Source organism: Elephas maximus, chromosome 10, assembly GCF_024166365.1.
Source record: "Elephas maximus indicus isolate mEleMax1 chromosome 10, mEleMax1 primary haplotype, whole genome shotgun sequence".
In the NCBI taxonomy this organism is placed as follows: domain Eukaryota; kingdom Metazoa; phylum Chordata; class Mammalia; order Proboscidea; family Elephantidae; genus Elephas; species Elephas maximus.
Window position 1 is genome coordinate 79,252,242 of NC_064828.1, and position 27,059 is coordinate 79,279,300.

Below are 27,059 nucleotides of genomic sequence, written 5' to 3' on the forward strand. Positions count from 1 at the left end.
GAGGGTAGAAAGGGATAAATGACTCTCTAGGTGCAATCAACAGCATTTTTTGACTAAATGAGCATGGAGGTTTCAGAGAGTAGTTTCTTGAGTCAACCTCTGAAAGCCTACGTATGTTACTGCAATATGAAATGTGTGCAATGAAGAAAAATAATAGAACCCAATTTAGTAATTAAAACTGAATTCAAAATCACTTCAGTGTTATCTTTAATGTTCAAATCTGTGGGAAGCATATATACTTAGTTGAGAATGATAGTCTAGATTTTTTTCTGTTTTTTGTTTTCATTTTAATTTAAAACATGTGGCTTCCTTTTTTGTTGGAAGATTTCACCATTCTTATATTTAGCCCTGATTGAGGTGGTTTTTGGCTCATGAGAGAAAAATGAGAGGGGTGTGTGTGCCTGTGTGTGACAGAGAGAGAGTGAGAAACAAAACCAGAGTGCTAGAAGCAATAATTGAGAGAGCAAAGGAAGAAAGGGATTAATAGTTCGAATCCACCAGGTGCTCTTTGGAAACTCTATGGGGCGGTTCTACTCTGTCCTGTAGGGTTGCTATGAGTCAGAATCAACTCAAGGGCAGTGGGTTTGGTTTTTTTGTTTGTTTGTTTTGGTATGAATAACAAAGAAATTGTCTGAAGTGGGATTAACTGAGTTCCTGGTTGTTGTCTCTAGGTGGAAAGATTACTGTCTGTTTTAATTTTGTGTATGCATCGCTAAAAAGAAAAAAGGCATATTCAGTCCTGAGGCAATAACATCACTTCAAAGATGTAATGCTATCTATCTGGAACAATAGTCAAGCTAGTTGTGACCTGGAGAATAAATGTGGTTAACATTTGATAAGTAGAGCACTGCTGTCTTAGTACTAGTGCTGCTGTAACAGAAATAACACAAGTGAATGGCTTTAACAAAGAGAAATTTATTCTGTCACAGCCTAGGAGTTTAGAAGCCCGAATTTAGGGTGTCATCTTCAGAGGAAGGCTTTCTCTCTCTGTCCGCTCTAAGGGAAGGTCCTCGTCATCAATCTTCCTTGGTCAAGGAGCTTCTTAGTGCAGGAACCCTGGGTCCAAAGGATACACTATTCCCCTGGCTCTTGTTTCTTGGCGGTGTGAAGTCTCCATGTCTCTCTGCTCACTTCTCTCTTTTCTATCTCAAAAGAGATTGGTGTAAGATACGATCTAATCTTGTAGATTGAGTTCTGCCTCGTTAACATAACTACCACTAATCCCATCTCATCAACATCGTAGAGATAGGATTTACAACACAGGAAAATCATATCAGATGACAAAATGATGGACAATCATACAGTTCAATCCATGACAGCTGCTTACCAATGTTTTCAAAGATGAAGAACTCTTTCTAACAAAAAAAAGTTAATGAACACTAACCTGGTAGTAATTATACCTTATAGTCTGTTGATCAGGAAAAAAAAATAATAATGATTTTTTTTATTATTGCAGTCAGTTCTGTAATATTTTTAGATGAATTGGTATTTTATTAATTGTAATATCCATCTTTATGAAAAAGTATAGTATACGTAAATGGAGATTGTTATTTATTAATTGTATAATCAGTGCTTTTTACATTAACTAGAGGACACTTTTTGATTGCTGTATGACAAGCAGGGGTCTTTCCTCCACAAATTAAGAACCAGAGGCATATTCTTATTATTTTTTTGTTGTTTGTTTTAACATTGAGACCATTTGTATTTGGTGCAAATTTTTATAATTTCTAAATTTTATGCTTTTAGTTAATGCATTTCTTGTAGTCTCTTCTAAATCATGTAAAGGGTTATCTTTATACTAATTTGTTTTTAAAACTTCAAAAAATATGGATCACTGTAACAGCAACAGAGTAAAGTACATCTGCATTATTTAAGTTTTAGAAAGAAGCATGGATTTCTTTTCTATTTATTTATACAGAGTAAAGTGTATCCATTAATCTACAACATAGATTCAAAGATGAAAATCCTATGCTGGAGGGAAAAAAAAACCAAGAAGCTACTTTGCATTTGCTTCTACTTTTCTGAGTCAGGTTTCTTTGTTGGTTTGTTTTAGTCATTGTGTTTTTGCCGCCCATAGGTCCATGAGAAAATTAAAAGCATGGCAGTTCTCTAGAAACTTTTTCTGTTTTGCCTTTTAGCTTTTGTGTCATATCTCATAGTTCTAATTTCAGGTTATCCCCAAATGAAGTTGTAAAATCAGTACTTAAGAATTTTTTAAAGCATTTTTGGCATCATCTTGTACTAAATCAAGAAAATTTCTGGACTTTTCCAGTCTTAAATACATGAGAAATAATTAAAATCATGAGTCGGAATTGACTTGATGGCAACAGGTTTGTTTGTTTTATATATAGCCTACCAACCCAGAGCTGCAAATCATTATGGCCCAAATAGTCATTACAGGGATGGCTAAATACCATTAGTGGTACCTCTGAGTACTCTTCAGTCATCAGTCCAAACCTTAAGCCTCATTCTGAGACCACATTCCTTTCTGATTCCTTTCATAAATCATGGAAAAATGAGAGGAATAGAATATTCCTTTCTCTGTTTCTCCAATCTGTTACCATAGATGCCTGAATGGGAGATATCACTAAATATAATGTGACACCCCTATTTTTCCAATGAGAAGATCCAGAAGAGGGGCGATTACCCATCTTAAATACTATATGTCTCCTTTTAGAGATTTAGATAAAATAGTAAAATACTCAAGTCACTAATTTAAAATACAAATTTAAAACCACATGGGAAACAATGTATTATTAAGAAAATACATTTTTTCATGGAAATTTTATAAAAGATTGTATTCAAATTCTATAGTCTCTTTTTAATTTATCTAAAAATTTTCCATGGCACATCATCCTTAATTCTTAGTTATTAAGATATAAAATTTTAAATTTTTGTATTTTAAGGTTTTACTAGAAATTTTATTCCAAATCTCAAGTACCCATTTGCCAAACAATAGTACATTCCTTTTTTTTTTTCCTTCCTATATCATCCTAACATTCAGAGCATAACCTTATACCATATTGCTTTTTATTAATCACTTCTGACACACATTCTTTATAAGCATCCAAAACTAGTTATTGATGGAGAGGTCTTTCAGGCTAATGGGCTAATGGGCCTTCATCAAACAGTATTTTGTTAAAGAGAATGCAATGAGATACGAGAGTCTTCATAAGACAACTCCTTCTTTGTTGAGGAGTGATTTTGGTTTTAAAAAAAAAAAACTTGTGGAAGTAAAAATATGGGGACATGATTTTATTTTGATTTTGTGCTATACATGTATATTTGGCCTCATTTCAACTCTTTGTACTAAATAAATAATTCAAAATTCTAAATCAAAATAAATTTTAGAATGCATGTAGAAAATACGTATGCCACTATAATAGCCTGAAATTATGGACTAGGCTTATATGTCTTCAAATTAAACTGAAAACAGATTTTAGTAAATAATTACCTTGATTCCCAGCAACTGTCATTTGGTAAACTAGCTATGACAGAATTTTAGGGAAAGAGAGAGTAGAAAGAAGGAAGCATGAGGTATTATGAGTGAGTTTTATCAGAACTTAAATATTAGGTAATGCCTATCTTATTCCTCTGTTGCTTAAACTGTATCTTAACAGACAGGATGAAGAAAACATCCCAGCTCTTCTGTAAAGAAAGCAAACTTTGATACCAAAATGGAATAAAGACAATACTATAGAGACTGTAGCCATAATCATATGTAAAGATAGATGTAGAAATATCAAAATAATATACACAAACATGATACAGTATGACATTTAAATATATACCTTTCTAAAGTAGGGTTTATTTTAAAATTGATGGACAGTCAGTTCTAGACATTCATTAATTCTATTCATATCATTATTAAGTTAATTGGAAAAAATCATATGATCATCCTGTTACATTCCAAAAAGGCATAAAATTCAATATCTTTTTTCTGGTTAAAATAAAATAGATAGTAAACTAGAATTAAAGAAATTACTTAAGTGTGATAAAAAATATTCATCATAAAAACCAACAGATATAATGAGAAAGCTGAAACACTGGAGGAGCTGTATTAAATTTGGGAACAAGAAGAAGATAGTATTACCACTATTATTTGTCCGAGAAATTCTAGCTAGCCCAATAAATTAAGAAAAAGAAATAAGAGATTTGAATATTAGAAAGGAAGAAACTATATTATCTTTATATATAAATATATACAGATAGATAGATAGATATGATTTTTCACCTAGAAAACCCAAGATTGTCAGTCAAGAAAATATTAGGATCAAAAAGAGATCATCAAAGTGGCTGAGTACAAGAGTATGTTATTTTATAAAAACCTATATTCTTATATTACTTGTATTAGTAACAACTCACCAGAAAACGTAATAGAGAAATATCTCATTTGCAATAGTAAGACAAAAGACAATTATATAATACCTAAGAATAAACTTAAGGATTTGCTGGATCTAACTAAAGACAGCTTTATTGTAAGACATAAAATATAACTTCAATGAATAAGGGAGTCATACCATGTTCTTAGCTATAAATATTTTTTGAAATCGTTAATTTTCTTTAAATGGATAAATTTAATATAATTCTCATAGTCATTTTGGGGGGAGCACTCCAAGTTGATTCCAAATGTTATTTAAAATCAATAAATGTATGAAAATAGCTAGAGATTATTTTTAAAAAATAAAACAATGAGGGGCCTTACTCTACCGGAAGTAAATATATAAAGCACAGTGATTAAAATATTTTGATACATTATAGGAAAATGGAGTAGGAGATAACTGCAACCAAATGATTTTTCATTAAACATATCTATCTGTACAATTAGAATTTAACATGATAGAAATGTGGCATTTCAGACCATTGGAGGAAAGAAGGATCAATCTATAAAAAGTGTTGAGAAATTTAGGTACTCATTTTGATGGAAAAGATTGATCATACTACACAAAATTAAACTATTGATAAATTATGTATTTAAATATTAAAAACTATAAATTTATGAGTAAAAATTAAGAGCTTATTTTTATAATCTCTAGATAAAAGAAATCTTTCTAGGTGGGAAACCCAGAAAATATTGATAGGACCACCTATATAAACATTTAAAGCCCGTTAATGGGAAACGACGGCTAAGGAAAATTAAATTATAAATAAATGCCAAATTTAAAAATTAATATTTGCAGTAGACATGACTGCCAAAGGGTTAGTATTTTCAATACATGAAGTTTTCTAACAATTCAGTAAGAAGAATATGGCTACTAATATAGAATAATAGGCAAAGGATACATAGGCAGTTTGCAGGAAAAAAAAATGCAAGTTGCTTTTAGATATGTACTAAGTATAACTGATAAGAAATGTAAATTTAAAAATAATATATTGCTTTGTGCACATAGTTAGCTATTTAAAACTGAGATTGCCTGGGTTTGGCAAGATTTTGGAGAGAAGATCAGTGTTGTTTGGAGTATAAATTGGTGCACTTTCTATACGGCAGTCTAGCAATAGGTGTCAAAATTTCAACGTAATGACATAAAAGACATCATTTAAGAGATCATTTAAAAGTTCAGCAGTTTACAAATAGTGTATGGCCTGGTGTAATGGTTGATTTGGTACTTTGAGAGACCTTCCCACTTAAGAAAAGCTTAGAAAAAGGACGTACCTTATGAGGCATACCCTGTAAAAGGACATGCACTGTGAGCCTTCAGATTCACTCCCTAAAAAACTAGCATGAATTGAAGGCCAGAGCAGCAGGGAGCAGGAGCCAAAACTGTGGGAAGTCCAGAGTTGGGAGAGGGAGATGTCCTGAGGACAGATGCCTATAGCAGCTCTACTGTTGGGGCACTTGTCCTTGGGCAAGCAGCAATGTATGAATTGCAGCAGGGAATTTCCAGAGACCCTGAGACCCTTGAAACCCTGGTAGCATGAAGGTTAAGAGCTATGGCTACTAACCAAAAGGTCAGTAGTTCAAATCCACCAAGCACTCCTTGGAAATCCTATGGGCCAGTTCTACTGTGTCCTGTAGGGTCACTATGAGTCAGAGTCAACTCGACAGCAAAGGATTTGGTTTGGTTTTGGTGCTGAGACCCTCGAAGGAGGCTGAAGTGGAATCAGTCCATGGAGCCCCTCTGATTAGAGGTAAAAGCAGAATTGTATTTTTTTGCAAAGGAAAATTTCCCCAATTTAGGTCACTAGAAACCCAACAGATTATTAAGATTAAGCAATAAATGTACTACCAAAACTCAACAAGAACAAGCAAGAGTCAGCAGAACCATTAATCAATAGATAAAAACTCGAAAAGATTACAGTTTTTAGAATTGTCATTTAAGAAATATAGAACAGCTATGAATAAAAATAAAAATGGAAATTAATAAAATAGAGAACAAGCATAAAAATGAGAGGTTCAAAAATACCAAAAGGTGTTCTTTGAAATGAAACACCTAGTAAAATAGAAAACTTATGATGAAATTAACCCATAAAAGTAAAAGGCGCAAAAATAAAAAGGTTCATAATTACATATATAGGAGAGATTTTTTTTTTAATAATGGAGCAATACCTTGAATAACTTTGTGCCAATATTCTAAAATAGTTCCACAAAGATAGCAAGCACCAGGCCCAGATGGTTTTGCATATGGAATCTAGCCAGTTTTTAAGGGTATAATTTCAGTTTTATACAAAGTCATTCAGAGAGCAGAATAAAAAGCAAAACTCATTCTAAGAGGCAAATAAAACCTTGATACCAAAACCAGGCAAAAAGAGTAGAGGAAAGGAAAAAGTATAGGCCAGGTTCTCTCAGAAACAGAGAGGCAAACATCCTAAAGAAAAATATCAAATTAAATTCATCAGTACTTTAAAAAGATAATGCATTCTTTGAACTGTGTTTATCACAGCCATACAATGTATTAAAAAGTCTATATCATTTACTACATTAATTGCGTGGAAGAAGAATCACAAAATCATCTCTATAAATGCAGAAAAGGTGTTTATATAATTCAACAGTTATTCTCTCTCTCAAAACCTTTAAACCATCTAGAAATAGTAACATATCTGAAAAAAAAATAAACTGTATGCAAGGATCATTTTAATAGAGAAATACAGAAGCACGTAAAGAATTTTCTTTAAAAAAACTGGAATAAAATAAGGAGATCTACCATCCCAGCTTCTTGTTAGAACAAGTAAAATAAATAAAAGGCCTTAGGATTGAAAAGGAAAGATCAAAACTGTCTATTTTCAGATAATATGATAGTCTGAAGAGAGAAACCCTGAAGAATTTAGTTTTAGAATTAGGGCTTAGCAAGGTTGTGCTAGGAAAACAGTTAATAAATATCAGTTTTATTTCCTTACATCAGCAGCAAACCTAAGTTTTAAACATCTTATAGTAGTAACAAAAACCATAAGGTACCTAGGAATAAATCTAACAAAGGAAGTCTGAGAAATGTGTGCAGAAACTTTATTTAAAACATTAAAGACAACCTGAATAATTGGAGAGGTAGTCCATGTTCATGGATAGGAAGGTTCCGTTCTATAAAGATATCAGTTCACCCAAATAGATTCAGCATAGTCCCATCTCAGACCAACAGTGTTTTTCATGGTATTTAACAAACCAAAATATGGAAGCATAAACGGCCAAAGATAAAAAATTCCAGAAGGTGGGAGAGACTTGCTAAACAGATATCAACACTTAATTATCAAGCTGTAATTAAAACAATGTGGTAAAGGCAGAGATTGAGAGAGACAGCTTTGACTAACGGAACAGATTAAAAGGCCAGTAACACACTCACATACACAATTTTGATATTTTACATAGAGGCATTGCAGTTCAGTGGAGAAGAAGGGTCTATTGAATAAATGTACTAGGGCAATTGTTTACCCATATTGAAAAAAGAGAAGAAATTAGACCCCTACCTTACACCATGGATGAAAATAATTACCAATGGAAAAATTCTTCACTGTGATAAACAAAATTTAAAAAGAAAATGTAGGAGAATATTATTGTGACTTGGGGGAAGGGAAAAATTTTTAAACTAAACCTGGTACCATAAAATAATAAAAAAAATAAAAAATAATAGATTGATAAATTTTATTATCTTAAAATTAAGAACTTCTATTCATAAAAAAAAAAACATAAAAAGAGAAAAGACAAGCCACAAACTGGAGATAGTATTTGTGACACATGTAACTGATAATGGAATCATGTTCAGGACATATAAAGAAAGTCTACAAATCAGTAATAAGATAAACAATCCAGTTGAGCAGAAGATGTTAACAAGCATTTCACTACGGAGGAAGTAAGTGTGACCAATACACATATGAAAAGATGCTTAACCTCATTAAAAATTAAACAATTGCTAGGTAAGATCACAATGAGATACCATTTTATGCTTATAAGAAAAAATATTGGATAAGGTATTAATAATAATTAACTGTGAAATATTCACACAACAGAATATTCAGCAGAGAATGTAAAATAAAATATATTTAAAAAAAATAATATTGAGTGATAAAAGTCAACCCCAGAAGGTTACATCTGGCATGATACTATTTTTATAAAACTCAAAAATAACCAAAACTGAACAGCATATTGTTTAGTCATAAATATGTATTTAATAAAATAATTTTTATAATAAAAGAAAATGATAAAATTGAGGACAGTTATTCCTTTGGAGGGCAGTGGAATAGGATAAGGAAATGAGTATATAGGGGTTCATTTATCATTGTGCTTTCTAATTTACATATATGTTACATGCCTCCTTAAAGTTTTACTTTTCACATATAATAGTTTTGCTTCTCACTTGTAATAATTTTGCTAACCATTTAATTGAAAAACTTTAAAAAAATCTTGAAAGCAGTTCATAGAATAGTCCTACTATGTCACTCCTTTCTTAGCCTAGTGTTATTGTCATATTTTAAACAAAAGTAATGCCATTTTATCTGTATAGGTTTATACTCAGAATATATCATTTTAGATTCAAAGCATTATACTGTCTCATATTGCTCTGAGTTACCTACTAGGTAATTCAAAGGTTATTTTTCAATTATGAAAATGTCATATCATCTTTTGTCCCTTGCTTTAAATGATCTTTATTGCTTTTAGCAGGTTAATGTTTTTAGGTTTCTATTAATTAGTATTAATTTAGCTTCCTAATCTACATTTCTCAAACAATGACACAAGAACAGTTCAGGTTTTTTCTCTATTTTTATAAATAACTTTAAGAATAGAATTGCATCTGCCCTGATTGATTTAGACCAGACTTATTTTGAGATGCTGTAAATGAATACTATGTCATAATATCAAAATTTTTTTTTTTTCTTTTTTCTTCCAAGTTTAGACAGCTGTTGTTTCTCTTTGATGTTTTCTTGTCAGTGCTGCTGACGGACAAAGACAAAAAGATTAGGAAAATTGTCCCTTCTATGGATCCCTCGTTTTGCGGTATAGAGAGTTTTAAAAAATAAAGAATTTGCAAAAGTTGTGGCATTTGAAATTATTCTGAGAAAATCACAAAAAGGCTAATAGCTTCTGGGCACCTTGTGTTAATTAAAAAAAAAAAAAGAAAGAAAGAAAGCTTCTTAGGGACACCAGGACATAACAGAATCTAGTGTTGCTGCCTTGCACGTCCCCACCCATTTCTTTCTTTGCTATCCTTTCCCTAGAGGCAAATCTAGTTGGGTATAGAAGAACCCTGCCTTTCCTATTTCAGTGTTTGAGCAAAATGTCCATCTACCCCACTTATTGTTCTACTGTGGCACTCTCTTCTTTGGACACTTAATTTTTATTATGTGAAGATAAATAGAAGAGATGACCGGAGTTAACATCTGTTCGTAATTAAAATAAAATAGTACTACCTGCATACAAAATCTTTCAGGTTAGTTTTATAAACCTGAAATGGGTTAATTCTTGAATTTGGTTTGGCTCTTGCATATCCTGAGCCAATCTTAGAGATACAATTTCTAGAGCATGTCATTGGGTTAGAATGAACAGCAAGGCAATTTTGAAGGAATAAATGTTATAACGAGCAGCCTCTGTGTAACATGTATGTCTGTGCGTATGTGTGTTAATGGGATGGTCATTTCCATCTATTCTGCGTTCTGAGCAGATGACAGGATTTGTTTAGTAACAGAAAGTACAACCAACTTCTTCCTGCCCACTCCCTAGTGCCACTGGCCACTGGGTGGGTTTAAAATGGTAACCTTTAGGTTAGCAAAAAAAAAAAAAAACTGCTGCCTTTGAGTCGATTCCAAGTCATAGCAACCCTATAGGACAGAGTAGAACTGCCCGATAGAGTTTCCAAGGAGCGCCTGGCAGATTTGAACTGCCCCCCTCTTGGCTAGCAGCCGTAGCACTTAACCACTATGTCACCAGGGTTAGCAGTTGGGTGCAAACTTTGTGCCACTTGTTGGCCTTGTTTATGTAGTGAGCTACCTGATTCTGTATGCCATGGTCTAGATGTTATGAAGGTGTCTGGCTATTTAGAGCTTAAATTACAGATCCTGATTCTGAGATATTAGTTCCAAATTCCATGCCCAAAACATGCACACATACATGTAAATTTTGATTCCTTGGAAGAATCTCATAATTACAGAATAAAATATTTCCTTAAGCTTTCAAATTAGAGTGTATATACTGACCAAAAAAAAGTCTTTATTTGCGAAATTAAAAAAAAAAACTCTAATTTTTAAAAATAATTTGTGTTCTTTTTTACATTCCAGTGGTTTTTCTTCTTCCAGTGACAAAGGATAACTGAGCCTCTTTTTCAAACAGTTAAAAAAAAATTGGCCTCTGATTTTTTTAGGTCTTTTGTTTAAGGATTTCTCTCCCAATATATTAAAAATGAAAGTTTTGTTCATCTAACTTATATCTATTTTATTTAATAAATAATGTTTTCTTTTTTGTGTTTCTTTTACGTTGTAACTCACTTTTTCATCCATTTTTACATTTGTAGAGACTTACAGAGTAGGTTTTTCTACTATGAAGTGTAATGATGGTTGATAAAAAATGAATATTCTGATTAGTATGAGCAGCAGAGTGGAACAATGCCCCTTTCCTTTGCCCCCTTTAAACCATCCGGAGTCTTATTCCCATCCTGACAAGAAAAAAAGGCATAGGGTGCTGTTGTTTTTACTGCTGTAAAATTTAATGTCTGATCATTATAGAAATTTTGTTTACCAACTTAAGCAATGTATTTACCACACATAGTTATGGATGCTTGCTTATATGTTACCGTCTTTGCTTAGGTACATAATTACATTGCTGTTTTCCATTGAATTCAAGAAAAACCTTAAATCCAGGAGGTGTTGTTTTTTTTTTTTTTCTTAACAAGATATTTTCAAACTTTTTACAACCCTTTCCCTATCCAGTTCTCTGAAGGTTTTTATGGTAATATCCAAAGCTGTACTCCTGGTACCTGGTGTCTGCAAAATTACTGTCTTGGTAAATCTGCAATAAGTTTTCAAGGCTGTTGCGGACATGATGCATTCTTCAGACATCTTCTGGTAACTATTCATACACATTCAAAAACAGACCTCCTCGTGCGTTCTATTCTACAGTGCTGCTGATAAGAACTATTCAGTTTTCACAGTTGCTTTGACATCACTCCATAACAGTAACGTCTCCGACATAGATGACTTTAGATTTATGCTTTAATGCAAATAATACCTTTTACCATCAAGTTGATTCTAACTCATAGCAACCCTGTAGGACACTAGAACTGCCCCATAGGGTTTCCACAGTTGTAATCTTTATCGAAGCAGTCTGCCACATCTTTCTTCTGTGGAGGGGCTGGTGGATTCAAACTGAATACCTTTTGGTTAGTGGCCAACCACTTAACCACTGCACCACTAGGGCTCCCTAATACAAATGATAGTACCCAGCATTTGTTGAGTACTTGCTATGTGTTAGAGATAATGCTGATATGTTCTATCATATTTAAGCAGAATGATAGAAATATCCTTCCTGTGTCTAAATAGATACGATCCCTTCTAAGCTGAGAACATGTAATATTAGATTAATGAATTAAATTCAGAATTGGAATCTAAGCCTGAGTTCCCTTCTGGAGTTCTCTATTGATTTACTCCGACTTTGAACTTGTCATAGAATATATTGGTGCCTCTATTTCTTCACTTGGAAAAAGAGAAGTAGTAAAATGTGTCTCCCTGTATTATGTAAACATGTTAACTATTTAAATAGAAAATATCCATAGATGTTTTATAAGAAAGGCATCATAAATTAAAACTTTAGATATAAGTATTTCTTCTGTTATCGAATTCTGTAGCTAAGTATTCATGTTTGGCTCTTCAGTATGGTGAATAAGAGAAATAAGAACTTTCTCAGTGCAATATAAGTTAATATGACATATAACATTGTCATACTTTGCATTATAAATATTGTGACATTCTTTTAGTTAACTAAAAATTCTTTATACTGTTATCATTCTAGTCATGTAAGGAAGGTAGCAGCTGTCATTACCCTCTTTCTACAAATGGAAAACAGACAGAAATGTCAGAAAGAATAAGAGCAAAAGCTGGTATTCGTTTAATATGTGAATAATGCCTGGCTGTTAGGTTATTAGGTTATAGATGAGAAATAAAAAGCCTAATCCTAAAGAGAGAAGTTAGTTGCTTTAAAATCAATCTTTAGATAAGCATGTCTGTAGAGAACAACTTATTTAATTCAGACTACAGCATGCCATGTTGTTGTTAAGTGCCATGGTATCCAAATAAATGTGTGTGCATACGTTTGTCTCTCACACTTACTCTTGGAACTTCTATTTAGTTAAGCTTATCGTAACAAAATGGGAATACTGAATTTTTTTGTTTTTAGGAAATACTGTACTCATTTTCCTCTTTCCCAGTTGACCCCAGTTTTAAAACTACTGAGGGTGATATGAGATAACAAAATGCAACACCTTATAATAATAATTGAAATAGAAAGGGGCTACTTTTTTATTTTTCTCTCTTCTGAGCAGTTCTCCCAGTCACTCTACTTCATTTACCTTACCTCTCTCCTCTTCCTCTCACTGTCACATGTGCCTGTTTTGGTGAGAACCCAGTTTTGCAGAAAGGGAACTTAAGATGTGATAATTACGTGCTTCTAACATGAATGTGTTCTTAAGAAGCCACCAGTGAAAATTATCACACCTCAGGGCAAAAGAGCAAAGTTTTATACTTTCTAAAATCAGTTGGCAACAAGCCATTTGCGAATAGTGCTCATAAGCTCTAAGTAGGAGTTTTATTCCTAATTAAGATATTTAAGCACAGCCAAAAGTAGTATTATTACATGAATATTAAAATCTTGCATTGCTTTAAGTAAGCCAAGTAATTATGTGATCATTAATGTAGTAGAAAACTAATGTATAGTTTTTTTTTTTAGAGCAACCATTATGTTTCCACCTCTCTTATACACTGCAAACCACATTAGTTAAAAATGGCTGGAGCAAAGAGGCTGGGTAGTATGTTCACCAGTTCGCTGATCACATAGCAGTCTTTCAGCGTAAGCAAAGAGGCTGGGTAGTATGTTCACCAGTTCGCTGATCACATAGCAGTCTTTCAGTGTAAGCAAAGCGGCTGGGTAGTATGTTCACCAGTTCGCTGATCACATAGCAGTCTTTCAGTGTAAGTCCAAATCAGATCATCATTCTGCAGACTTGAGAAACAAATTTTTTTTCCCATATCTACATTCCAACTTTTGAGGAACAGGAATTAAAATAACATTTTTTAAATATGTAGCCAATACCCTACCATTAGGGAGAATGTAATACCAAAAATTAATAAATATATATTACAGATATAAAAATGCTTGTAATCCATAGAAATATCACTATCATGTCATCTTTCCCTAGAATGGGATGTAAAGTAGTAGTATGTATGTAAGTAGAAACTGAAGATAAGCATTTTTGTAAAAATGTCATGTATAAAACTTTGCTCATTTGAGTTTCTTGGTTTTGGGTTTGATAATTTGATTATCAAATTAATACTTAAAGAAGGAAAGTAATGTGAAAATAACTCAGTAGGGAAAAGGAAAAGTTGTAATGCTAAGGAGTATTAACTGCTGTAAACTGGAGTTGGTTACTGAACAAGGGTTAGGGTCTAAATAAATCCTTATGTTGAGCCAGATAAATTGGTTGGTTTGGTTTCCGAGCCATGTTATACAACAAGTAATTGTCTTTAAACACTAGAACTTTACCTAGCACAATGATATATTAACTCAGTGAAGCTTGAGGGAACTGAGATGAACTGTGGAAACAGCAGAATCTTAACTTCCCATCACATGCTCACTGTAAAGTATGTGTTCATTGAATGGAGTGAAAGATGAAATTGCCCACAGTATTTAAATTTTATTCTTTCTGTCTTGCTTTCTCCCTGCAATTATACCATCTCCTTTTCCCACTCATCACAACCAGATTTTTTTAAATATTGTACAACTTGAACTCAAGAACAAAATGGAGTATCTCCTCTACTGCGTCTTCAGCAGTAGAAGATACAGATATTTAAGAAGGTTAAAACTTCAAGGAGAATATATACATTAATAATAAGATGTTATCTGCAAAGTCAATGCTACCTTGATTCTTTGGTTACATCTTCTCCATCTTAGTAGCACTAGTCTTTAATCACTTTATCACCCTATTTTGATACACTGTTGTATTATGATTGTTTAAGAACTGTTTTGCAACTACTATAAAGGTAACAAAATCTGAAAATGCATGTTTTAGTTAATTAGAGTAAATTCAATGCTGCCCTTACACTCATACTTCCATTCTGCTCTGTTTATTAAATGAGGGAAGAAAGTAATAGATTTATACCTAGTACTCCTGAGACGTCCCTGGGAGATTGTCATTTACATAAACTTTATCCACCATATTTAGTCTTGAGGAAAAATAAGTATATGTTTATGCAAAAATAATAGCTCCTTCGTACCCTAGGAAACTTACAGGGGCAGCCTCTAAATTGTTGATTTATTATAGCCCTTTTTAAAAATGTAAATAAAATTAAATGTTTGCCTTTTGATGGGTAGAGTCAGGAAAATTTAATTAACTGCCATTAAACTGCCTATTTTTACCTACTTTATCTCCTCCCTAGGTCTATATTCTATTTTGATTGAAGATCCTCACATTTATTTTAATCTACTTTACAGAGTTGAAGATAAGGTGATTATGACGATTAGACCAAGTAGTACAAATTATCATTAATCTGTTTCATTCTTTCCATCTATCAAAAGCATCACCCAGAAACTTGCTAAAAATGCAGATTTCTGAGACCCCACGCAGCCTTCTGAATCAGAATCTCTAGGGATAGGACTCAGCAATATATGTTTTAACAAGGCCTGTAGGAAATTCTAATGCACTCTGAAGTTTGCCAGTCACTGCTCTAACCATATCCGACCTTGATCAACCAACAAACAACTGGTTGCCGCCAAGTCAGTTTCATCTCATGGTGACCCTAGATGTATCAGAGTAGAACTGAGCTGGATAGGATTTCTAATGGCTGATTTTCCAGAAGCAGGCCTATCTTCTGAAGTGCATCACCCAGGGATGCTTCCCACCTTGATACCAAAAACTAAACCAAACCCAGTGCCGTCGAGTTGATTCCGACTCATAGCGACCCTATAGGACAGAGTAGAACTGCCCCATAGAGTTTCCAAGGAGCGCCTGGCGGATTCAAACTGCTAACTTTTTGGTTAGCAGCCATAGCACTTAACCACTGTGCTACCAGGGTTTCCCCCACCTTGATAGTTTAACAAAATCAACAGTATCCATTAACTGGTGTTTCAAAGAGACTCTTTGTTATTTAAGATTATTTAATCAGCAGATGTTACTGCATTAATCTTTAGGAGGAAATTTTATTAATTGGCCCAATTAAGTAACAGGCATGTAAGTATTAACATACAAATTCTTCTGCTCTTTTAATAAAAGTATATCTATAAAAATAAATAAAAGCACTCTTCAGTTACTGTCAAATCTGTTCTGACTCAAGGTGACTCCATGTGTGTCAGAACAGAACTGTGATTCGTAAGACCACTACAGTGTTTTCTCACAAAAAGGCCCACGGGTATAAGGAATGTTTGCACATTTAAATTTAGTTATTTTACATCCCATGCGTATTTAAACATCATTGCCTGTTAGCAATAAGTTTTTCTTAAAGCAGTTTTTCCTATGAAGTTAAAGAATAGAGTCGAATTTCATGGATGAGTTCTTTGAGCTAAATAATCATTGTTTTTGACACTCTTTGAAACTTGAGCTATCTTTGAAGCATCTTTCTGAATGTAGTGTTATAGTCAAAGTGTCAAGGTTAAAACAAAAAGATCACAAAATGTGATTTTCTATAGGAGGTAGCAGCTTTCGTACTTAAAAGTTAAATATCTTAAAGAGAATAGCTAAGTCCAATTAAACCTTGTTGTTTTGGAACCTACTAATTCAGAAAAAGTTATATCTGAAGTAGGAATATGAGTTTCTACTATCTCTCAAGGAAAAAAAGGATTTGATATTCAAATCAATAACGTATAAGAAAGTTGGAAGCAGAACTTTAAGCTAGCCCCCCAAAAAAATGGTTTCAAACTTTTAACAGCATCCTTTTTGCCACTGATAACGAATGGCATTATAATGAATACTTGTTACCTCCTCATTTTCAGACACAAATAACCTTTATTTATCTATATTGTACTAGTATATGTAATTAAAAGTGATAAAGCTATATTTCTTAAAATTATTCTTTGGATTTTCTAATAATTTAGATGGGGATCTTTCTTTTCTTTATTCTAAATTAAGTTTTTTTTCCCTTGTTCTTTGCCTTCTAGTTGTGCGTCCCTATTTATGGCTTACAGATCTTTGCATCCACCTCTTACTTTCATGTCCGTCTTCCAATCCTCACTCCCTTTGGCTGCTTTCTCCTTAATTTAGACTCCACTGTTTCAGTATTCTGTTTCCTGCCACCCACCTCCCAACGTTCTTAGATTTGAGCTCTTGCTCTCAGTCCTCTTTCCTCTCATCTTTGGTTCTTAACCACTGTTTCTAGGTTTGCTTTCTGAATTGTTGTACTGTTCCTGTTCTTTGCCTGGTATGATCAAAACTGCAAAGATTTCAGGAGAATTGGAAAGTAGAGGTATAGAGAGAATTGACATGTATTGAACATCTACTCTGTGCTAGATGACTTATTTGTATCATTTCATTCTCATAGCCCTCATATAAGGTATAAAAAACCAAACCCATTGCCATCGAGTCGATTCCGACTCATAGCAACCCTCTAGGACAGAGTAGAACTGCCCCATACGGTTTCCAGGGAGCGCCAGGTGGATTTGAACCGCTATTATTGTCTATTTTATTTATAAATAAACTGAAGTTCAAAGAGGTTAAATATTTTGATCTAATTCACAGAGCTACTAAGTGATAAAGACAGGATTTAAACAGATTGGCTCATTCATTCATTCATTCATTCTTTTATTCAACAAATATTTATTGAGCACATGCGATGTTTTGGACACTTTGCTATGTGCTGCAACAGATCCACTCCCTACTTTCGTGGACCTTAACTCTGTAGTGTCATTGCCTGATTCCAAAGCTTGTGATCTTTCTGCTACACCAAACAGCTTAAGAGGAAGAGAAAATTTAAAAAAAAAGAAGGGTTCTAGTGTTTTATTGAGATGATGTATTTGATATAGATATGACAGAAATTATGTTTGTGCATTATTTAGGAGAACTGTATTGAAAAGGTTGACTTGAGTCTAGTCCTATAGAGAGTTTGACTCCCTCCACAACTAACCACTATAAAGAAGAACCCTTTCAGTGACATCACTATAATACCATAATATATGTTTTCCTTTTATGGTCTGAAATATATAAGATTTATTTGGAAACCCTGGTGGCCTATCGGTTAAGTGCTGTGGCTGCTAACCAAAGGGTCGGCAATTTGAATCCGCCAGGCGCTCCTTGGAAACTCTATAGGGCAGTTCTACCCTGTCCTGTAGGGTCGCTATGAGTCGGAATCAACTCAACGGCACTGGGTTTGGTTTTGGTTTTTTATGTCTATAGGCCCAAATTCTGTAGAAAATCTTCCAGAAAGAAAACTGCACTCCATGAATTAGGTTTGAAAAAAATTCGAAACCCTGTTTAAAGAATATATACATTCATTCATTCATTCATGTATTTTAATATATATTAATATATGCCACCAGGGTTTCTGTGTAAGTATATATTTTATATAAATATATAAAATTATATTTTATTATATAAAATATTTAATATAGCTTACCCAAATACATAAAACACAACAGAATTTTTTTAAAGTTAAATATACAAAGCAGGGCAAAGAAAAATAAACCTACTAAAAAGAACTCACAAATTTGTCTGTGTTCTCAAGGATAACTTGATTTACAAGCATCGTAATTTAAAAACAAACTAGTAGCACAGAAGAGTACCCATTCCTAATCATAAGATCTGAGAGGAATTTCTCCTACAGGTCCTACTAAAGAGGACCACGGTGTAATGTGGTGAACAATAGCCTCAAAGACTTCCTTAATGTAAATATGAGTTTCACTGAGCTGTTTTAATCTATCCAAAAACAAAGTTTAATGAAAGAATTATATGAAAAGTGAAAATAAGGCATTCTAGGTAGTCAGTGGTCTGACCAAATCCAATGATGTACTTTAGAGGATCTAGAAAAATTAATGAACTGCAACTCTTTTAGGCAATTCTCCCCATATATAAGTTGTGAATTGAGTGCTACATGTATTAGGTGACAGTGAGTTTATATACTCTTAGAAGTTTATTTAATTCACTACTGCATCCCTAATGCCTAGAATAATACTTACTACACATCAGTTGGCATTGAGACATTTCCAACTCATGGTGACCCCATGTGTGTCAAAGTAGAACTGCGCTCAATAAGTTTTCAGTGGCTGATTTTTTAGAAGTAAATCACTAGGGCTTTCTTCTGAGTACCTCTGGGTGGACTCCAACCTCCAGCCTTTCAGTTAACAGCTGAGCACGTTAACCATTTGTACCACCTAGACACTCCTCTTATTACTTAAACCCATTAAAAAACCCATTGCCGTAAAGTCAATTCCGACTCATAGCAGCCCCATAGGGCAGAGTAGAGCTGTCCTGTAGGGCTTCCAAGGAGCAATTGGTGAATTCGAACTGCCAACCTTTTGGTTAGTAGCCGTAGCTTTTAACTACCGAGTCACCAAGGCTCCACTTAGTACCCAGTAGGTTCTTAAGATGCTTAATAAATATTTGTTGTATCAGTGGATGAATGTTGTGCTTTCAAGTATCTATTTAAATGAGAAACTCCCTCTCAGCTATTTGTTCATATTTCACTCATTTGTCCTTAAATAAAGTGGGCCACTATATTTTGGATTGCATTATCATCTCTACATGGCTCCCCAGACTGATTGAATGTTAGCCATTGCTTATGTGACTTTCAAGCAGGTGATGAAGTAAATATTAACCCTATTCAAAGAGCTCTTTTAAGATTGTTAGTAATATCCCCTTGCTTGATCTTTAGGGCTTTAAGATTTTAAGGTGTCTTAAAACGACCTATAGGGCAGAGTGGAACTGCCCCCATAGGGTTTCCAAGGAGCAGCTGGTGGATTCAAACTGCCATCCTTTTGATTAGCAGCTGAGCTCTTAACCACTGAGCCATCAAGGCTTAAGATCCCTTAGAAGTTGTAAACCTCAATAAAACAATTTATTATCTGGATATCTCCATGTTTCTTCTCAGAAGACCTCGAAATCATACCAGATGGATTAAATCTGGAAAGTAAGGAAGAGGTTCTAGCTAGCCATTTTTTAGCTATACACTTATATGAAAGTAATTTGCTCCCAAATTTAGGAATTAAATAGTTTCCTTTTCTGCTGCCTATAGGCCCCCTTTTTATAGGCCCCCTATTTTTAAAGCAGATTATATTGAATTCCCGGGGGCATTATAGTCATATTAAACTTCCTTTGAAATTTCTGCCATTATTAAATATTACATTATACTGAAATTCAGGGGACTAGTAGTTCACATCAGTTCTAATAATCTTGTAGTCTATATAATTATGAGGGATTAATTTTTATGCATCTTAGAAGGTTGTTTATAACATCAGTTAACATCTAATATAAAAATATATATACACTTGATGAATTTTAATTTGTCAAGTCCTCAACCTAAATTTTGCACAAAGCTGCGATCTTATTTGAAACTATCAGTCTACTTCTAATATTGAAATACCAACCTTTCCTGTATTTTCCCATATTTAATTTTCGTCCTTCTAATTTACTAGAATACTTTATTTTGCAAGATTTTTTTCTGTATTCCTCCCAATTATTGTAACCTCCTTCATTTATGGAAACAGAAGACTGGAAACGGAATCTGTTTCACTCTCAACTTTTAATCTAAAAGTCATTTTCGTCATTAGAAATTGAAATTTTCCTCCCTCCTTCAATAGCTCATTGCAGGCTTAACAACACATCTTAAGAATACCATATCCTAAAATCCCTAGTATATTATTAAAGCTGATCACTTTCTTACTTCTTTTTAAGAAAACCATATAATTAATTTATATTAAAGGTATAAAAAGGTATAAAAAAAATAATAAAAAGGTATAGGAGATAGTAAATCTAGAGTTTTTCTTCTGGCCAGTCCATGGAGAAAGTTAACTTGATAATTTCTTGAATTTCTATTAATCATGTCATAAAATCACAGGGTTAGGAGGGATATAAGATGATCTCAGGTTTTCAGGGACAAACTATTTCAACAATAATAGGCAAAGAAAAATATCTAGATTTTTAGTGTTCTGAAAATCTCTTGAGCTATTATAGCAATCTGAGGCATGATTTTTTTTTTTTAATTTAGGCTGTTAGGCAAGATGAGATTCCTATGAAATACTTCTGAACTGTAGGAAATGAGAAAGAATTGCTAATGTAAAAGTTTTCCTGGTCCTCTGCTTTTATTCAGTGGTCCTAAAGATAAATAAAGGTAAATGTTTGGGGGCCTAGAAAGGATGGTTTACAGAAAACATGGTTTATAATTATTTTTAAATAAATTTTACTAGTCTACCTTCCTTCTGTTCGGCTAATTTCACTCAGTCTGCTATTTAATCTTTAATTACAGGCCACAAAAGAAGTAATAGAGCGGGAAGCTCCAGGGATGGCCCTGGCAATGCTGATGGGATCACTTAATGTTACACCTCTGGGCATGCTCTCTAGGTAAGAAAGTCACCCACATGTTGCAAAGAGAATTAACTCCATGCCACTAATCACTGCAATAGATTGACAAACCTAAGAAACTTTCATCACAGTACATATGTTTGCCCCGTTTTTTCCACAGACTTAAGAGTCTTAGTAGCTTGTCTGACTAGATCATGGCCACATCTTCCTTCAAATACTTTTTTTTTCCTACTATATTACATCCTAAACTTTTAGAGACTATTATACTACTGCTAAAAGTTGTCAGTTCTAACCCAGAGAAGAGTCTAGTTTATTGACAGGTAAAATTGTACTTTTTTGTGATTATTTGTAATTATCGATTGATATTCATTAATGTCACTAAATACGAATTTAATAATATTAAACAGCAGAGTTTATTAAAATAACTTATGCTACAAGTTAGGAATTTTTGTCCCAATTTGTAAATAGGCATATTGATGTGTGATCATGAAAAAAAGCTAAATTCATATTGATGATCTTTAAACTATTGGCAACTTACTATATTTAAATTATTAAATAGTGTATTTAAAACTATGTCTTTGTTGACACATCTATCCTCAATCTGATACTTTATTTATTTTAGCAGCTCTTAGAATTACAGGTCCTTAAATGAGGACAACATACATCATTTGAGTTAAAGACAGAAGTGTCAACTTAGAATCTCTTGATTTGATGACCATTGACTGCTAGGCAGTTGACTTCAGAAACAACCTAGAAATTCATAACTTCATAATTGCAGTGTTTCACAGTCATTATTTATAATCATTTATGTATCCTGTGTGCAATATGAAAATAAAAATAAATCCATTTAGTTGTATGGAATATCAGTCATAATGTTCTTTCTATTACTTAGACTAAGTTTATATCCCATTAATGGCAGGCACTTGAACCACAGCTACAGAAGAATGTGAATGGCTCATTAGTATTCTCTTTGCTGTCACATGTACTATATTATAACATTTAATTTTAGTAAGAGCAAAAATAGAATTAAAGTAGCATGAGAGATTTTAAATTTAAAAGTTCATGCCAGCCTTTAAAGAACTTAAATTGATCCCTGTGTGCTGTTCTTTTTTAAACCCTTACATGTTACCTATACCTACAAGGTCAAGGGTCACATTTGATCCCATTTTTGCTATGAAATTGAGTAGGTTTTTGAACCTACAAGAACTCTCTTTCTGGTATACAAAGAATATAGGCAAGAGAGAATTAAACTTCATCTCTTATTCTTTTATAATAAAAATTTAATTCAGCAAATATAATAATATGTTTGCCAGGCTCCATTAGGGATATTAGGAATAGAAAGAAAAATAAGATACGGTCCCTACCCTAAAAACCCCATAGTATACCTGGAAAATTTGTTCTTTGCAACTGTGTAAGGTAATCCTTTAAACTGAATATAGCTTTCTTGATACAGTTTAGAATATCACTTTCTGCTTTATTGGAAAGTTTTTCTAGATTAAATCATCATCTGCCTTCTGTATCCCCATAATTACTGGGCAGTGGACTGCCGAGTGAATAAAAAATTCATCTGCAGGAGCTGATTCTAAGTACTTTGGCATAAGCCCATAATCTTTATGTTGAAGACTTCGAAAATTAAAATTTATGCACAGCATCCTAGTAGCTTTTTCTAGCTTTTCTTTCTGTTTATTACTGATTTGACTGGAGAGTTTATTTACAATTTTGAAGCAAAGATAGTACTGTATTTTTATGCAAATCGTGCACACCTTCTATGTTTGTTTGCCAACCACTCTCTTCCCTTGTGAGGTATTTTTGTAAGCCCAATATGCTAACTTTTTTACAGCAACAAGTAAAAAAACTTGGCATAGTGGCACTTACAAAAATACCTGGGGGGGGGGGTGCGGTTGGCAAACAAAAGTAGAAGGCACGCTTTATTTGCATAAAAATACAGTAGTCTACCTTAGTTACAGAAAAAGGAACTGTGGAGTATTTCCCTAAATTCTAATTTTATGTGTTTCTCAAACCCTTTATTATTCTTATGATTATTATTTCAACTGACATAATTAGATCAGCTCTTCCTTTCTACAACTTTCTATCCTGTGTGTTTTTTGGGCTGTTTACATGCTTCTGTTATAGCACGGCTTGCTATAGTACAATTAGCTATTTACTCTTCTGTCTAACATATTTTGTAGAATATCCTTAAGAACAGGAGCTTTATATTATTCATTTTTACATCCTCAGCTACCAGAACAACTTATGGCACGTAGTAAATACTCAAAAAAAGTTTATTGTTATACTTACTGTTTATAAATCAGTGTTTCACCCTAGCTCTGATATCATTTGTTTCCAGGTGAAGTAATGTATCAAATTGGTGCCTCGCACCCCTATTTTTATGCCTAGAGAGCAGCATTTAATAAAAAATAATTTTTTAATTAGTAAATCTAATTTTTCAAGTGGTTTTTATCTACTCAATTAACTTAATGTCCTCCAGTTGTTTTCTACAAGTTGAGAGGTTCTTGTTGTTAGTTGCCTCCAAGTCGGTACCAACTCATGCGACTTTATCTATACCAGAAGGAGATGTTGCCCGGTGGCGTGCCATCTTCATGACCATTGGTATGTTTGAGTCCACCGTTGTGGTTATTGTGTCATTCCATCTCATCGAGGGTTCTCTAAGTTGAAAGGTGATGTAAAGAAAGTTGAAGAGCACAGTTTTTAAAGCCAGACTGCGTGGGTTCTCTTCTGGCTCAATCACTTACTAGCTAATTAACCTCTTTTTTGTTTTGGTTTTCTCATCTGTATAGTGAGGATATTAACAATACCAACCTCCTTGAATTAAATGAGTAAGTCCAGTAAGTGCTTAAAACCATACCTGATTCATAGTAAGTGTTTATCGCTGTTGTGTGCTGTTACTGATTAAGAGCTCTAGTTTTTAAGAGCAGTTCTGCTGGATAAAAAAAAAAAAAAAATCTGTTGTCTTTTCTTCATCTGGAAATATCTTTTTCTCATCTTCATTCCTGAAAAATATTTTCACTAGATATAGAATTCTGAGTTGACCATACTTTTCTTTCAGAAAAAGGTGATTTTTTTTTACTTTCATTTTAAAACTGCTGTTCAACTGTCTCCTGGCTTCACAGTCATTTGAATTGATCTTCTTTTATGTGTATGTGTTGTTTTTCTCTGGCAGCACTGAAGTTCTTTTTAATCTTTGATTTCAGTGATTTGATCATGATGTATTTGGGCATTGCTTTCTTTGAGTGTATCATTTCAGGGTCCACTGAACTTCTGGAATCTAAATTTATGTCTTTCACCGAATTTGGAATATTTTCAGCCATTATTTTTTCAGATAGTTTTTCTGCACCAATCTTTCTCCTCTCCTTCTGGGACTCCTGTGGCATGAGTGTTAGAACTTTTGAGATTGTCTCATAGGTTCCCAAGGCAGTGATTATTTTCTTCACCTTTTTTTTTTCTCTCTCTCTTTTCGTCAGATTGTTTCTATTGATCTACTCCATGTTTACTGACTTTTTTCCGCTTTCACTTCTATGCTGCTTTTGAGCCTATCCAGTGGGTTTTTTAAATTTCAGATATACTATTTTTCAGCTGTAAAATTTCCCATTTCATATTTTTTTATAGCTTCTATTTCTCTGCTGAGTACTTCTATATTTGCGTTGATTTCAAAAGTGTTGACCTTTATGTCATTGAGGATGGTTATAATAACTGCTTAAAATTATTTTTCTGGCAATTCTAATATCTGTTTCACCTTGCAGTTGACATCTGTTAATTGTCTGTTACCATGAGAATTGGTCAGATTTTCCTGGTTCTTGTATGTCAAGTAATTTTGGACTGTATCCTGGACAGCTTGAGTATTGTTAGACTCTGGGTCCTTTAAAATACTGTGTACCCAGTACCCAACCCAGTGCCGTCGAGTATAGAACGTTAAATTTCTTTGTTTTTTTAACAGCCAGTCAATCTGGCTAGGTTTAGACCACAAGTCTTGTCTCACTTTTTGTGAGTGGTAGTTCAGCCTTTGCTGCACTGTTTGGATCTACCTAGGACATTCACCATTCAGGAGTCAGTCTGAGACTGGAGCAGTGGAATATATAGTGTCCTATGCTTCTCTTTTTTTTTTTTTTATGCTTCTCTAGTTTGTTACACGCACGTACAGCTCAGAAATGAGCCTGAGACTTGTGTCAATTCATTCTCCAGCTCACTTCTCTCCAAGAATTTCCTCACACTCTCTGGCTTCCAAGGGCCTCTCTTCCCAGTTCCTCTGGCTAGAAGAGGTTTCTCCTGGCTAATAGCCCCTTCCACCACCACCTCCATGCTATTGTGCAATTCTTCACAACTGGGGCCACCTTGGAGCCAAAGAGAAAAAAGAAAGATGCAGAAAAAATAACAGATTCCTTCCACCCCGGTTCTTAGTAAGAGTCTCTTTCCCTGGTTCCACTCATCAGAGAGATGGGTGTTCTTTCTGGGTTTTAGGTTCTTGAACCACCATTATAACAGTAGTACAGCTCCATGACTGGGACTAAAAAGAGCAAAAGCTGTAGTTTTAAAATCAGACCTGTGAGTGTGTCTGGTATTTACTAGCTATGTGACTACAGGCAAGTTATTTAATTAGGTTTAGCACTTACTGTTCTAGTAGCTAATTGAGTTGTCCTCACAAAATAGCAGCATAAAACCTTCTTGAATCTACAGTGTATGCCACATTTTTTGAAAAGATCAAATTTCCCATGTTTTCCTAAATGTATCATTTTTTTTATTTCAGCTTCATAAACAGCAATAAAACAATGACTGTGTTTCTACATTCAGGGATGACTTATCTGGGTTTTAGTCTTGATTTTGTCATTAACTTGATTTGTGACCTCTACTTAGTTTTTTAGTGACATCACATAGCTCATAGAAATGTCTTAAGGTCTTATATAGATTTACTCACTAAGAAAACCTAATATATGAATATCTAAATTTATAGGAAGAAAAATTGATAAGCAGTTTTTCATTTTATAAGAAAATTTACCAGTATAATCCATAGTAACCTGTTCTTCAATTATATTTTAAATATTCAGTTCGTTTTTAATTACATATAATTTTCCATAATATTTCTATTATGAAGTACTTTAGTTTTTGTATATGAAATACAACAGGGCAAATCTATTTTTAAGGAGCCCTGGTGGCACAATGATTAAACATTCAGTTGCTAACCCAAAGATTGGCGGTTCAAACCTACCAGCCACTCTGCTGGAGAAAAGACCTGATGATCTGCTCCTGCAAATTTTACAGTCTAGAAAGCCCTATGAGGCAGTTCTACTATGTCATGTAGGGTTGCTTATGAATCAGAATCAACTCCACAGCACACAGCAACGATCTCTTTTTGCCACAATTTGCCCCATTATCTACCATTATTGCCAATTTGGTCTCTGTGCTTCACCCACTCAGTAGTTGAATATAAATTCCCCAACAAAGACATTACTGTGTTACCTGATTAGGGTCCGTGCCCTGGAGCAGTCAAGCCAAAGAAACATACTCCAAGTCAGAAAGAGTGAGAAAGTTTATTAAGGAGATGTATACATCACCGGGGACCCAGCAGCAACACAGGCTTTCTTTATGGAATCCCAAAGAGCAATTTTACATTAGAACTTATATAGAAACTTACAAGGGTTGCAAGTGTCTTTGTAGTCCCCTGCCAGACTTTCTTTATTAGGCTGAAGATATACATATCTGATACCTGGGCTCCAACTTTCTTGTGGGGTTTTTATGCCACAGGTAGTCCAGACAGAACAAAAGGTTGTTTGCATCAGTTTAAAACAAAGAACAAAATCATTAACATTTGGTCAAAACAAAGTCATTAACAGAGGTAAGTGAAGGAGGCAGGCAGAAGAACAACTTATAGGTTTATCATTGCCTTAGTTATGTTAAGCTCTAAGTTGCCCATTTTGA

At 33.7% G+C, this 27,059-nt stretch overlaps 1 protein-coding gene across 5 annotated transcripts in view; it reads left to right on the top strand.

Annotated features, from left to right (window-relative positions):
• Positions 1-27,059, top strand: part of GPHN (gephyrin) — a 569,154-nt gene that overhangs the window by 291,145 nt on the left and 250,950 nt on the right. For all 5 annotated transcript variants that reach the window (XM_049899425.1, XM_049899421.1, XM_049899422.1 and 2 more), the window contains exon 5: positions 21,073-21,167. In XM_049899425.1, coding sequence (XP_049755382.1) covers positions 21,073-21,167 — 95 coding nt within the window. The remainder of the gene's footprint in view (positions 1-21,072; positions 21,168-27,059) is intronic.